The sequence below is a fragment of the Equus przewalskii genome, chromosome 17, assembly GCF_037783145.1.
Source record: "Equus przewalskii isolate Varuska chromosome 17, EquPr2, whole genome shotgun sequence".
Classification (NCBI taxonomy): Eukaryota; Metazoa; Chordata; class Mammalia; order Perissodactyla; family Equidae; genus Equus; species Equus przewalskii.
Window position 1 is genome coordinate 65,892,773 of NC_091847.1, and position 14,355 is coordinate 65,907,127.

Consider the following 14,355-nt stretch of genomic DNA (forward strand, 5'->3'; position numbering starts at 1 on the left):
AGGAATATAAATAAATAGCTCCCTTTATAAATGGCATAACGTAGGGTCCTGTAAAAATATAACAGAGCATATGACAGGACAGCAATTTAGTTCTGGTGTTTGTAGAATGTGCTAAAGTTAGAGAGCTGAGCACTTCTCTTGTAAAATATGATAGGACGCTAGGGCCTCCTCCCTACTGGCCAATATTACTTGGTACTTTTTTTTTAAGGATACACATTTCGTTTGGAATCAGTAGTTTTCCATCATTAAATTTTATTCAAACATATGTAATTCTTGGCTTATTGGTAATTCTCAGTTTGCTCTGAGAATACTTTTAGCTGCTGAAGAAATAATTTATCAGTTAATATACAGATTAGGTGTAGTGTGGTCTTTGATACATAACATATATTTGAGAAGCAACATATATCTTTTCCTTTCATAAACATGTTTATATTTTGCCCTTGTGGTTTCTGCCTGCCTTCCTTCCCACCTTCTGTCCACAGCTATGATATATATCATTATATTTGTTGCAGACTGGTGGAGAACACAGATGTGTAAAAGGAACTCACTAGTGAAGAACACAGATGAGTAAATAAGTAATGATAGTAAAAAGAAGCCACCGGCTGCCAAAAGGAAGGTTAGTGAGTTTCAGAAAACAACATTTGAGTTTGAAGATGGTAGGTAAGAAGGAGTGAGAGTATACCCTTTCAACAAGAGAAGAATGATGGATGTAGATTTCAAGAGACCATTGCTCTCTAATGTAGTGATGAGGGGACAAAACACATAATTTTTAAAATTTTCAGTTTTAAAAAACCCATCGAAAAACTGTGTCACAAAGAAGTTTTAAATGAACTAAGTTAAAGAAAAAGATGACCCCTTCCTAGACAAGAAGAGACTGGTGGCCACTTGCTTCCATGGGAGTATTAACTGAGTCTGGAGGCATAGGCAGGCAAAGGAGCAAGCCTGCTATAGACAAGAGCTCTTTTATGGCCCTAGGAGAAACCAGCTGAAGTTTTGATAGCCACATGTGAGCTGATGAGACAGTTGGAAGATGGGATCCTCAAACACAGAGCTCATTCACCCCAGATGTCAAATCTCGACAGGAATTTTGCTGAGTAAACAGTGATGAAGAAAGTTGGGACTGAGCTCGAGAAAGAAAGATCTTAAAGTCTTTCAGTGCTTAGGTCCCAAAGCCTTAGTAGAGGAAGAGACCTGACTCCATCCTCAAGACGTTTGAAACTGGAAGTTAACTGAAACTGAATAAAGGAGCAGCTCAGCTCCAACCCAGTTAAACTCCTAATTATGTTGAAGAGTTTCGTTTGTCACTCTAGCTGCTTGACAGAGGAAATGAAGTGCCTTCTCTGGCGGAAAATAATATCTACTTCAGTATCTATTGCTCTTTTATATACAATGTCTGGCAAAAATAAGAATGTTGAGAGGCATGAAGAGAGGAAAGTGAGATCCATAATCTTGATATAACCAAACTCACAGATGACTTAGATGTTTGAATTAGCAGACAAGAACTTTTGAAACAGCTGTTTATGTTAAAGAATTTAGAGGCAGGGATAGTCTAAATCAGTAAGAAGGTGGAGAATTTCAGCAGAGAAATGGAGCTCTAAAATAGAACCAAATGAAAATTATAGAATTAAAAAAGTACTGTGGATGGATGGGCTTAGCAGCATACTGGTCATAACAGAAGAAAAGATTCGTGAACTTGAAGTCAAGTCAACAGGAATTATGTAAATTGAAGGAGAGAGGATAAGATAGAATGAAGAAAGACAACAGGGCATTGGAAATCTGTGGGACAACATTAGACAGTCTAACATATGTGTGACTGGAATCCCAGGAGGAGAGAAAAGAGAGAATGGAGCAGAAGAAAAGTCTGAAAAGAAAACGTGGGAATTTTCCAAACTTGCTGAAAGCTTCAAGCCACAGATCCAAGGAACTCATTGAACCCCAAGTAGAATAAATAAAAACAGAACCACGGCTAGGCACATCATGATCAAATTCCTGAAAACCAGAGGAAATCTTAAAGCAGCTAGAGAAAAAAATACATTCAGGGGAACAATAATAAGAATGACAACTGACTTCTCATCAGAAACAGAAACCTAAAGAGAATGGAATGACATCTTCTAAATGTTTAAAAAAAATTAACCTAGAATTTTGTATCTGGCAAAAATGTCCTTTAAAAAATAAGGGCAAAATAAAGGCAATTTCATTCAACTAAAAGCTGATAAAATTCATCACAAGCAGACATGCACTACATGAAACTATAAGAAACACTAAAGGAAGGTTTTTAAACTGAAGGGAAGTGATTCCAGATGACAACCTGAAGCTGCAGGAAGAAAATAAAAGCACTGGGAAAGTTAAATATGTGGAAAAAATTAAAAGACTAAATTTTTAAAAAATTTATTTTACAAAAACATACAGAACAAGGGGCCGGCCTGGTGCCGCAGCAGATAAGTTTGCACATTCTGCTTCGGTGGCTTGGGGTCTGCTGGTTCAGATCCTGGGTGTGGACTTGGCACCGCTCATCAAGCGATGCTGTGGTAGGTGTCCCACATATAAAGTAGAGGAAGATGGACACGATGTTAGCTCAGGGCCAGTCTTCTTCAGCAAAAAGAGGAGGATTGGCAGCAGATGTTAGCTCAGGGCTGATCTTCCTCAAAAATAATACATGTATACAGAACAATATGCTGTGGAGTTTATAATGTATAGAAATGCAGGACAAAATATTACAAAAGACAGGAGAGTAAGTGGAATTACATTGTTTCAAGGTTGTTACATTGTGAAGTATAATTCATTTTATGGTAATTAAGGTAGACTGTGATACTTTAAGAACGTATATCATAATCTCTAGAGTACCACAAAAACAATACAAAGAAGTATAGCTAAAACCTCAATAAAGTAGATAAAAAAGGCACACTAAGAATGACGTAGAGTTCAGTGACAGTGTTTGGAGGTAGTAGATGCAGGAGATTAGGTTAAATATGATAGCTTGGATGTTAGATTATGAAGAGCCTGTTATATTATGCTAAGGAGTTTGTATCTCTTGCAACCAGCAGTGAGTTATTGAAACTTTTTAGGTAGAAGATGAATATCATGTTATTTACAAAATTAACCTGTAGAACATTATGACTCCTACCATAAATTTTGTCTTACTGTGTAAAAGATGTTATGTTGAATTAAGGTTTGAGGGAAGGGAAGAGACTTGACATAGATTTGAGATTTCTGAGGTAGAATGGATAGGCCTAGATGACTTACGCGATATTGACAGTATGAGGTAGAGGGATGAATCAATTAAATCTAGAGTATCTGCCTTTGGAAGCTGTTGGATGTCAGCGTTATATGAGAATTGAGGAAAGGTGTGGTATCAGACTGAAGGAGGAAGATAGTGAGGTCTGGGTGTGATTGATTGGAGGTGTCTTCGGGCTGTGAGGAGGGCTGATGATGAATAAACATCTATATGTAACTCTATGCTGGGGGTCTTAGATACATATCCTAGTCAATTCTAAGATGCACCTTTTGTCACATTTTGACATCCCTAAAAACAGTTGTGGCTTATAATTAATGGCCTCCCCAAATCTGTTTTGGACAGGCAATTTTCTGTATTACTGGTGATTTATGCATTCATTGGAGGAATAAACAATTTCATATTTTCTTGCAAAGCAACAAACAAATGCTTCTGAGACCCAAAAAAGGGAAAATAGCCACAAGTAAATAAAGCTGTGTTAAGTGCAAAAGGATTGCTATCAAATGCCAAGCGTTGGAATTGAAGAAACCAGAGAAAATTGGAATATCTGTGGGGCTAGATAAAAGAAATTTCAAAAAGATGAGAGGCTGGTATGACCAGTTTATGTGTTTCAGAAAACTGTGTTAAGGCGTTGTGTCATGGTTTAATTGGCATGTTTTTTTCTTTTTTAGAGGTTCATGAAAGTGTGGTGTTTCTTACAGCTTTGATAAAAGAATCCTTGGCATATGGGTGGTAGTGGAAGCTGTGGCAGCGGAGGGGATACCTAGAGAACATAGAGTGAGATGAGAAGAAGGTGTAAGAGAGCTCTGAGAATAGTGTCTAATGTGGATTCTGGTGTGAGTGTTCACTCCTGTTTAGAGTGCATGCCTCTCCTGATCGCTGAGCGCATGCACTCCTTGACCTCTGTCAACTTTACCTCACAGCTTGACGGTGACCTATTTACTTTCCTAAGGCAGAGAATAGTAGCACCACAGTGTGACCAGTGAGGAATACCACGGTGTTCCAAGGACTTTAGTTCTGAGTGTGGAAGTGACATGTGCACTTAGGCCAAGGAAATAACCTACATAAAGCTGGAGGAAGGCAAAAAAAAATTTGTAATTGTTGGTAATGTAATGTGCTGATGAAGCACCTGATCAAGAGAAAAGAAGCAGAAAAACATCATGTGAGCAAAGTAGAAATAGAGGTTTACCTCTGGTCCTTTCCACAAATATCTTTTTTTCCCTTACCTTGTTTTATTTTTTCTATATTTTAGTAAATTCTCTTTCAAAATTACAAAAATACCATGTATCCTATAACTAAATACAGGGTTTATTCTTATTACCTATTTGTCTTGTTTTTGTTCTTCTGTGCATTCATTCATTTGTTCATGTATTCAAACTTTTTTTTTTTTTTTTTTTTGGTGAGGAAGATTAGCCTTGAGCGAACATCTGTTGCCAATCTTCCTCTTGTTGCTTGAGGAGGATTGTTGCTGAGCTAACATCTGTGCTAGTCTTCCTCTGTTTTTTGTGGGATGCTGCCACAGCATGACTTGACGAGCAGTGCTAGGTCTGCACCCAGCATCCGAACCTGCGAACCCCGTGCCACTGAAGCAGAGCAGGCTAACTTAACCACTACACCACTGAGCTGCCCTCTCAAGAATTTTTTGTTACGTGCCTACAGGTTATTAGTCATTGTTTGAGGTGCTGGGGATGTAATGGCAAACATGGTAGACAGTCACTTGCTCTCATGCTTCTTGTGTTCTAAGAGGGGAGGCAGATACAAGTCTTTTTAAATATTGATAATTTATAGGAAGAAATAAAACATGGTTTCAGTTTGGGAGAAACAACCTTTGATAGGGCATTCAGGCATGGATTGTCTAAAAAGATGATGCTTAGGTTGAGATCTGAGGATCGATAAAGGAATTAGCCACGCAATGGGTAGGGGAAAGAACATGTGCAGAAGCCCTGAGGTAGAAATAAGTCTGGAGTGTTGGAGGAACAGAAGGAAGGACATTGGTAGGAAAGGAGATTGCCGTAGTCAAGGTTACGTAGGGCCCTGTACACTTTATCTCGTTTTATTCCCGAGCCCGATACTCCAGTTGTCCAGTATTAATTACTACTAATAGTTTAAAACATTGAGTTCCAGGCTATTGTTAGGCTTTTCCCTACATCATCTCTCTTTCATTTCAGGAATCCTTATTTAACAGTTACATTGCAAATGCAAGCCACATTGTCATCTTCTCTTTACATTTAGCTCTTAAGATTCTTTGTTCGTGAAGATTATTTTCTCATCTTCTCTTGTCATGAAGTCTGTTTTCATGTAATTGTCATTTGGTTAGTGTTCGTCTCCACTATTTTCATCAAATATACTTGGGTGATTTACTTCCGAATCCTTGCAAGTCCAAAAGTGTGTTCATTTTGCCCTTGTACGTATCTTGACTGGGTGTAGGTTTCTTAGGTACCCCTCAATAGTTTGTAGACTGTCTTCTGGTGTTATAGGTAAGAAATTTGGCGCTGATCTTTCTTCACAAGGAACTTGTTCTGTCTGGAAGTTTGTACAGTTTTTTCCTTGTCCTTAAAATTTAGGATTTCCAGTGAAATGTGGTGTCTTTTTTTTTTTTTTTTTTTAATATTCCTACTTGTAATGCAATAAGCTCTTGGAATCTGCACTCGAGCCTTTAACTCAAGAGAATTTTCTTCTGTTATTTATTTAATTACATCTCCATTTGTTTCTTTTTCTCTTCCTGGAACTCCTGATTTTATTCTAGGCTTTCTAAGTCTTATATTTCCTGCATGATTGCCATTTCTTTGTGTTTTTTCCACTTTGCTGTTAGCAGATCACAGATTGACCTATTGTAGCAACTTTCAGCCTTTTTGACTCTGATTCACAGTAAGAAATACATTTTACATAGCAACCCAGTTCATACAAAGCTAATTAAAGCAAAAATTTCGTGAAACAACATATACCCTTACTATAGGGTATGATGCACCCTATTTTCTATTCTCATTTAGTCTATTCTAGACTTTTTATTTTATTTTTAAAATCTTAGTTGCTATATACTAAATCAGTAATTCTCAACCAAGGGCAATTTTGTCCCCTAGGGGACATTTGGCAATGTCTGGAGACATTTTTGATGGTTACAGCTGCGTTACATGCTACTGGCATCTAGTGGGTAGAGGCCAGGGATGCAGCTACACATCCTACAATGCACAGGACAGCTCCACAACAAATGTCCATAGTGCCAAGGTTGAGAGACTCTATACTAAATTGATTTTTTGACTCCTCAGTGCTTTGTTTCTAAACCCTGGCTGTATAGTCATTAGAATCACATGAGGAGATTGATTTAATAAGTCTGGATTAGCTGGTCACTCGTACTTTTAAGAGTTCCTCAGTGTTTGAAAAACACAGACTTATGATATATGGCCATGAGAAAACACCTATTCCTAATTTCCTGTTTTTTTTCCAACAAGACCTAATTATTAACCTGGTATTTAAGCAGTGTAATTTTTAAACCTTTATTCAACTTTTTAGTTAAATAAATTCACAATTAATACAAGACCTTTGGTTAGATTATCCTGTGTTTTGAATATTTGTTGTTGTTCAGAAGATGAGGATAAATTAAACCAGGCAATTAGATATTACTTCAGATAAGAATTTTTAGTGGAATAATTAAGGTTAACAAATATGTTCTGTAGCCTTATGCCACCTATATATTGTATTTTAAAGTGCAGAATAAGCATCATCCTCAAGTGTTTTGAATACCAACATTTCTTAAGATATGCATTCTGGTGAGCCTGTGTTTCTCTGCAGTGGTAGAAATGAAGGTTATTCTTGTAGACAACATAGAAGAGACCATACTTAGCAGATCAGTCCTGTTAGAGAGAGAGGAGTCTAGCATAGGATCGGAACAGCTTGCGAAATTGAGTCTTCTTTGGGTTCCCAGAGTTGGAGGAGGACTGACCTTTAATGACAGAGGGGTTAATTACTGATTGTGTCTGGTTTAAAGATCTGTGAAGTTCCTTTCACATCTAAATGTGCTTCCCTCTTATCTGCCAACAGGTACAACTGTAACTGCTTTAAAATTGTTTAAGAATCTACCTGTAAGAAAGCAATTTTATTCAACTGCTAAAAAATGTAAAGATGAAATAAAAAAAGTCCAAGATCTCCTCATAAGCTATGGTATACTTAAACCTGACTTAAGGATTGTTTTTGTACATAACAAGGTAAGCATTATTGTACTTCTGTAAGATTTTTTTGATATATGATATAAAGGGATAATGTATTTTATCTAAATCAGTTAGATATGTAAAGAGTCTTCTTTTAAAAATTTGTCCAGGGGCCAGCCCGGTGGCATGGTGGTTAAGTTTGCACGCTCCACTTTGGTGACCCAGGGTTCATGTCTTTGGATGCCAGGCATGGACCTACACACTGCTCATCAAGCCATGCTGTGGCAGCATCCCATATACAAAAAATAGTGGATGATTGGCGCATATGTTAGCTCAGCGACAGTCTGCCTCACCTTAAAAAAAAAAATCCACATTTGTTTAGTTTTACCTGTATTATATAAAGAGTATCTTTACTCTGTTACCTAATATCTATATGACATCTAATTGAACCTTTCGTTTCTTAATTTTTAAGGTCAGTGATTCAGCGAACAGACTTTCCCATCTAGGAAATGTTTGATTGCTTTCTAAATATGAAAATGAGTAAGACTGTTGTTTTCCTTTAAGGTGTTCACAATTTAGTGACATTTTCACCTTCTTTTCTAAACTGTTTCTTCTTTGCAAGAGCTTTTTTGTTTGCTTTTTGAAGGAAACTCTACCTCATTTCTTTCCATTTTCAAAGCACGGCTGATAAGAAATTCTTGTTGCTTGATAAATCTTAGGGGAAAGACAGGTTTACATATTTTCTGATTATTCTCTTTTTATAAAATTCCACATGCCCACTTTGAAACATTTAATGGAAGGAGAGCAGAACCACACAGCAGAAGTGTGGGAACCTGAAGGGGAGTAAGGAGTTAACATTTATTGAGCACCTATACAATGCCAGAACCTATGCTAGGTGCATTAACTCCTGTAATTCAGAGCAGAACTGAGTGAGGTAGACATTACATTAGTTTTGCTGTCGTCCTCTGACCTGAACTCAGAGAGGTTTAATACATTGCTCCATGTTGCACAGCTAGTAAATTGTCGTGATGGGGTTTGAAACTTAGCATGCCTACAGAGTGCAGGTTGTTTACTGTCTGCTGTGTTGTCTTCCCAATTTAATGCTGTGTTTATATGGTTCTTTTCCAGGTTTCAGAGCACTTAGAATAACTTTGTCAGTTAAATAGCATTATCTCTATTTGTGTGGGAAACATGAAACTCAGAGTGATCAAAGGAATTGTTTTATATTTTACAATAAGAAATAGTGCTGAGGTCAGAACTCTTTTTCATCCAGTTTTTTTCCTACTCCGTGTCTTTTTACTTCTTATTGAGAAGCTTCTGTATTAAACCAAGCTGTTGTGGAATATTTATGATCAAAAATCTTTGGTCCTCTTAAAAAAAATAAAAAAGAAAAAAAAACATTAAGAATAGTCAGCCACCTGTTCCTGCTGGCATAGAGTTCAACCAAATGATACCTTAAGATCCCTTCCAGCTCTGCCGTGCTATGATTCCTCAGGATGTTGATGGATGGAGGCTCATCCTGCTAATATAAATAACCCTATGACCTCTTGATCCCAAGGACAGTTAGTAATTAAAAGTTGAATGTACCCAAGTTAAGAAAAGATCAAGGACAGAAGAAACAATGAGCAGGAAGGGAAAACAGATGGAAAAGGTAAAATATGAAGGTAGGAACTACATATTTATAAAAGAAAAGCAGGTATAATTAAAGGGAAGAGTTTTGAGTAAGAGAAAACATAATAGAAGAATAAAACAAGATTATTGCCTCATGTAATGGAAGTATTTAAATTTAAAGTCAAATGTATATTTTCTAAGCGTTGGATAAGTTTATATTATTTTCCCAACCAGTGTAAAATCATCAGTGTAGGCATTTTCTTTTGAGAATGGAAACAGTATTTCGTAATATACTGCATTTTATTATTTTTGGAGGATACTGTATCTGAAGTTATGTTGAGCAAACACAAGTCTCTTGCTGGCCTTCAGTAGTTTCAGATGCAGTTCAAGTCCTGGAGAGTATGCTGAGAGTGTTATACTAAGAAGGTAATGTAAGACGATCGAAAGTCTTGTAGAAAAGTGATTAGCTCTTATTACATAAGGAAATCATGGACTGAATTAGAACAAGCAGACTTTATCTTCAAGCTTTTTTCTCTTAGTACAAATTATGTTTCTACTTTTCTACTTCTTAATAGTGCTGTTGTGCCTCAACTGTTCGAATATATTGTTAAACCTCCCAAAATGGCATTGACACAATATCATAAATCTCTTTGAACCTTGAGTCCTCCTCTGCTCTTAGCCTTTTTCTTTTAAGCATGCTTACTTTTATCATTCTTTATCTGCTTTTCTGAAGAATTTTTTTTTTTTTTTGCCTTTGCTTAAAATTTAAATATGACACTGTTGGCTTCTTTTCTTTTTTTTGAAATTTTTTTCTGCATTAGAAACAAACAATCATATTGCACATAATATGAGAAGTACTATTGCTATTTTGACATCTTGGATTAGATAGTGTTCCTTCTTTTTATGAAGGTTTAACCTGCCAAGACATTCTTTGAATACTGATAATGTTGATGTTCTTGCCAGTATGGTTATGTTAGAAAGAGGTATTTTTCTTCTTTCATCACCATGTTCCTTGAAAGCATATTGAATAATGAGACAGCCAAAGACAAATAATTTACAAGTGGATTCAGTGAGTTTATTTAAAGTAGATATTATTTGGAGAAATGCTGGAGCCATTCCTTAGATGAGCACTACGGTTTTCGCTTTAGTTGTAATAGCTGAATCCCTTTGAGGTCCTGCTGTGTATATTTTCATTTATAAAGTAGTTATTTCCCAGAATTAGTTTTTCTTAATGTGATAATATCTGAAACAATTTAGTATTCTTAGCTATTTCATATGTGCATGAATAATTTTGTAAACCATCAGTTTGGAACATAATGTTAAATGTGTAATTTCAAGTAAGGAATACTTTCATACTTCATACTTGTCGATTTTTGTGAACATTTTCATTTGCCTAAAATATCAGTTGTGGTTTTAAAAATTGTTTTGAATTGCGTTTTGTCTTTATAATTATAGGCCTACTGGTGTTGCAAAAGCTGACTTGGATATCCTTGATATAAGGAGGTTTTAGCTGTTACAAAATAGAAATAATTGAAGGAATGACTTCCTGCCCACCCCACCTCCATGTTACATGAGCGTTAAGGCTTATTGGGATCAGTTTGTTTATTTTGAAGTCTGGAAAAATGATGGCACAGCTTTGAAGAGTTGAATATCTCTGGTTTCAGTCAGTCTGGGAAGAGGCAGGGCCTTAGCTGGGAACAGAAACCCAGAAAACTGGCCATGGCAATTTGGTAGTGAGTATGGTGGCTCCCTCTCTAGTTTTCTGGGTCTCTAGAAGGATTATCTTTTGTGGCGGTGGCCATACAGTCTCTTTTACAACTATTCAGCTTTGCTGTTGTAGCAGGAAAGCAACCATTGACAGTAAAACGTAAAAAAACAGGCAGTGGGCTGGATCTGGCCCTTGGGCTGTAGTTTGCTGACCCCTGTTATAGATGATCTGACCCACTTTTGCATCTGATCTCATTTACTTCTTTCCTCTTGCTCGCTTTGCTTCAGCTAAATTGGCCTCCTTGTTGTTCCTCGAACCTGCTAGTCATACTTGCACCTCAGGACCTCTGTATTTGTAATTCCTTTGCCTAGAATATTCTTCTGCTGTAAATCTGGCTTAGTCTTCATCTTTGGGTCTTTACTTAAACCTTCTCAGTGAGGCTTTCTTTAGCCACCCTAAAATTGCTACCATTTCCCCTGCCCCATACCTTTTCTTGCTTTATTTTTCTTCTTAAAACCTAACACCATCTACTAGACTAAATATTGTACTTATCTTGATTTATTGTCTCTCTTTCTCTGAATATAATTTCCATTAAGGGAAGGATTTTTGATTGTTTTTTCACTACTGTATCCCTAGTGCTTACAGTAGTACTTCATGTCAGGTGCTCAGAAAATATGTGTTAAATGAATGAGCGTGATCCAGGATTCAGAGCATGGAGGACAGGAACACTGCATCACGTTGGTGCCACTAGCCCATACTGGATTGTGAGCTTAGGTGTTAAAGCACCTAAGATACAGGGGCAGATGGTGTCACTGAGGATTCAAGATAGCAACTGGATCAGAGAGGTGGCAAAACAGCAAGTGTTAGCTCTTATACTCGAGATCTTCCCTTTCCTTTTGGGGAACTCATAGAAAGTCACAGAAGAGGGAGGGCTGACTTTGGCCAGTTGGCAGGTGGGTGTTACTGATTCAGTGGAGTAGTATTAACCTGTAAAAGTGATCTCACCTATGACTTCCACCCCCCCACCCCCCCATAGGTGGGTTATAGGGGGATTCTATTACAGTAGAATTTGGTAATGTGGGAAAATGGATCAGGATCATCCTAAATAGAGAAATAGTATGAACGTAAAAGATGTAGGTAGGAAAGCGCAGAGCACATTCAGAGGCAGTGAATAAGTCAGTTTAGGTGAGTAGGTATTTTGTATAAAGGCATAGAGGAAGATAAATCCTAAAAGATAATTTGAGTCTAAACTATAAAGGATCTTGAACACTAGGCAGAATCTTTCTTTTTTAAGTAAAAAATTGGGAGTAGGGAAGTGACTCGATAAAGGTGTTACCTCTGACAGTTTGGCAGTACTGTGCAGGGAAGAATTATAGGAGGCTATAAGCAGTGACACTAGGTAGGAAGCTATAGCAAAAATCCAGGCACTAGGGGCCTGAATTAGGATAAACATGTTGGGCATAGAAAGCACAGAGTGTCTGTGATAGCTCTTAAAAGGAAGAGTCAGTGAGACTGGTTGGCTCAACTGCACGTAGAAAATGGAGAACAAAAAAGATTTGAGGATATCTGATTTATTTAACTTATATGCCTAGGAAAATGGTAATAGCACATCCCCTTTTTATCCCTGGATGGGTGCATCTGACTTTCTTCTGTAATATGTAGTTACCTTCATGAATTACTTTGACTTAATTTTGATTTCACTGAAAAAAAAGAAGCTAGTAGAATCAAACAAAACTTTTAAAGTGAAGTTATTGTTACCTCATCAATAGAAAGTCTTTGTTAATTAGTCAAGTTAGGCTGGGTATTGTTATTTGTTAGCCTTAAAATTTGTTGCTTGTTTTTTTAAAAAGGCACAAAAATTAGAAAAATAAAGAACTATAAGGTTATCATTGGGATGTGTGCCTGAATGAAATAGGATGTATGGGAAAAGGAAGAGTATCAGGGAGCCAGCTGATAGGACTGTTAGAAGCTTAGGGTCTGTGGGGTTTTTTTTTTCCTCTATTATTATAGTAAGAACACTTAACAGGAGATCTGCTCTCTTTACAAATTTTTAAGTGTACAGTATTGTTGACTAGAGTTACAGTGTTGTACAGCTGATCTCTAGAACTTATTCATCTTGCTAACTGAAACTTTATGCCTGTTCATTAGTAACTCCCTATTTCCCCTTCCCCACAGTCCCTGGGGACCACCATTCCACTCTTTGGTTTTATGAATTGGACTATTTTAGATACTTCATGTAAGTAGAATCATGCAGTATTTGTTTGATTCTGTTAGCTTTTTCAGTGACTGGCTTATTTCACTTAGCGTAAAAACCTCAAGATTCTTCGATGTTGTCATATATTGTAGAATTTCCATCTTTTTAAAGGATGAATAATATTCTGCTGTGTGTATACACCACATTTTCTTTGTCATTCTTCCATCAGCAGACCTTTAGGTTGTTTCCACATCTTGGCTATTGTAAATGGTACTGCAGTGAACATGGGAGTGCTAATATTCAAGTCCGTAGCCCGTTTTTTAATTGGGTTACTAAGTGTTATTGCTATTGAGTTGTAGGAGTTACTTATATATTTGGGAGATTAATCATCAGATATATGGTGTGCAAATATTTTCTCCCATTCCATAGGTTACCTTTTCACCCTGTTGATTACTTCCTTTGCTGTACAAAAGCTTTTTAGTTTGATATAGTCTCACTTGTCTATTTTTTCTTTTTGTGTTATATTCCAAGAAATCATTGCTAAGACCAGTGTCATGAAGCTTTTCTCTTATGTTCTCTTCTAGGAGTTTGACAGTTTCAGGTCTTATATTTAAGTCTTTAATCCATTTTGAATTGATTTTTGTGTATGGTATAAGATAAAGGTCTAATTTCATTCTTTTGCATGTGGATATCCAGTTTTCCCAGCACTGTTTGTTGAAGAGACTGTCATTTCCCCATTGTGTATACTTTTTTTATTGATGAGGAAGATTGACCCTGAGCTAACATCTCTTGCCAGTCTTCCTCTATTCTGTATGTGGGATGCCACCACAGCATGGCTTGATGAGCAGTATGTAGGTCTGCACCTGGGATCTGAACTCGTGAACCTTGGGCTGCCAAAGTGGATCACATGAACCCAACGGCTACGCCAGTGGGCCAGCCGTCCTATTGTGTATTCTTGGCACCCTTGTCAGACATCAACTGACCATATATGCATGGTTTTATTTCTGGTGTCTCTATTCTCTTCTCTTTATCTTCAGGTCTGTCTTTATGCCAGTACCATACTGTTTTGATTATTGTAGTTTTGTAGTATTTTTTGAGTCAGGAAATGTGATGCCTTCAGCTTTTTTCTTCTTTGTCAGGATTGATTTGGTTATTTCTGATCTTTTGTGCTTCCATATGAGTTTTAGAATTGTTTTTTTCTATTTCTGTGAGAAATGCCATTGGGATTTTTGATGGGGATTGCATTGAATCTGCAGATTACTTTGGGTAGTATGGACATTTTAACAAAATATTAAGTCTTTAAATCTCTGAATACAGGATGCCTTTCCATTTGTTTGTCATCTTTAATCTCTTTCATCAATATTTTGTAGTTTTCAGTATACAAGTCTTTCATCTCCTTAGTTAAATTTATTCCTAAGTATTTTATTTGTTTTGGTGCTATTGTAAATGGAATTGTTTTTCTAAT

The 14,355-nt window shown here is 36.8% G+C and overlaps 1 protein-coding gene across 20 annotated transcripts in view; it reads left to right on the forward strand.

Moving 5' to 3' along the window:
- The window catches only part of PMS1 (PMS1 homolog 1, mismatch repair system component), a 96,902-nt gene that overhangs the window by 42,179 nt on the left and 40,368 nt on the right, over positions 1 to 14,355 (forward strand). For all 20 annotated transcript variants that reach the window (XM_070580430.1, XM_070580421.1, XM_070580433.1 and 17 more), the window contains one exon: positions 7,271 to 7,434. In XM_070580430.1, coding sequence (XP_070436531.1) covers positions 7,271 to 7,434 — 164 coding nt within the window. The remainder of the gene's footprint in view (positions 1 to 7,270; positions 7,435 to 14,355) is intronic.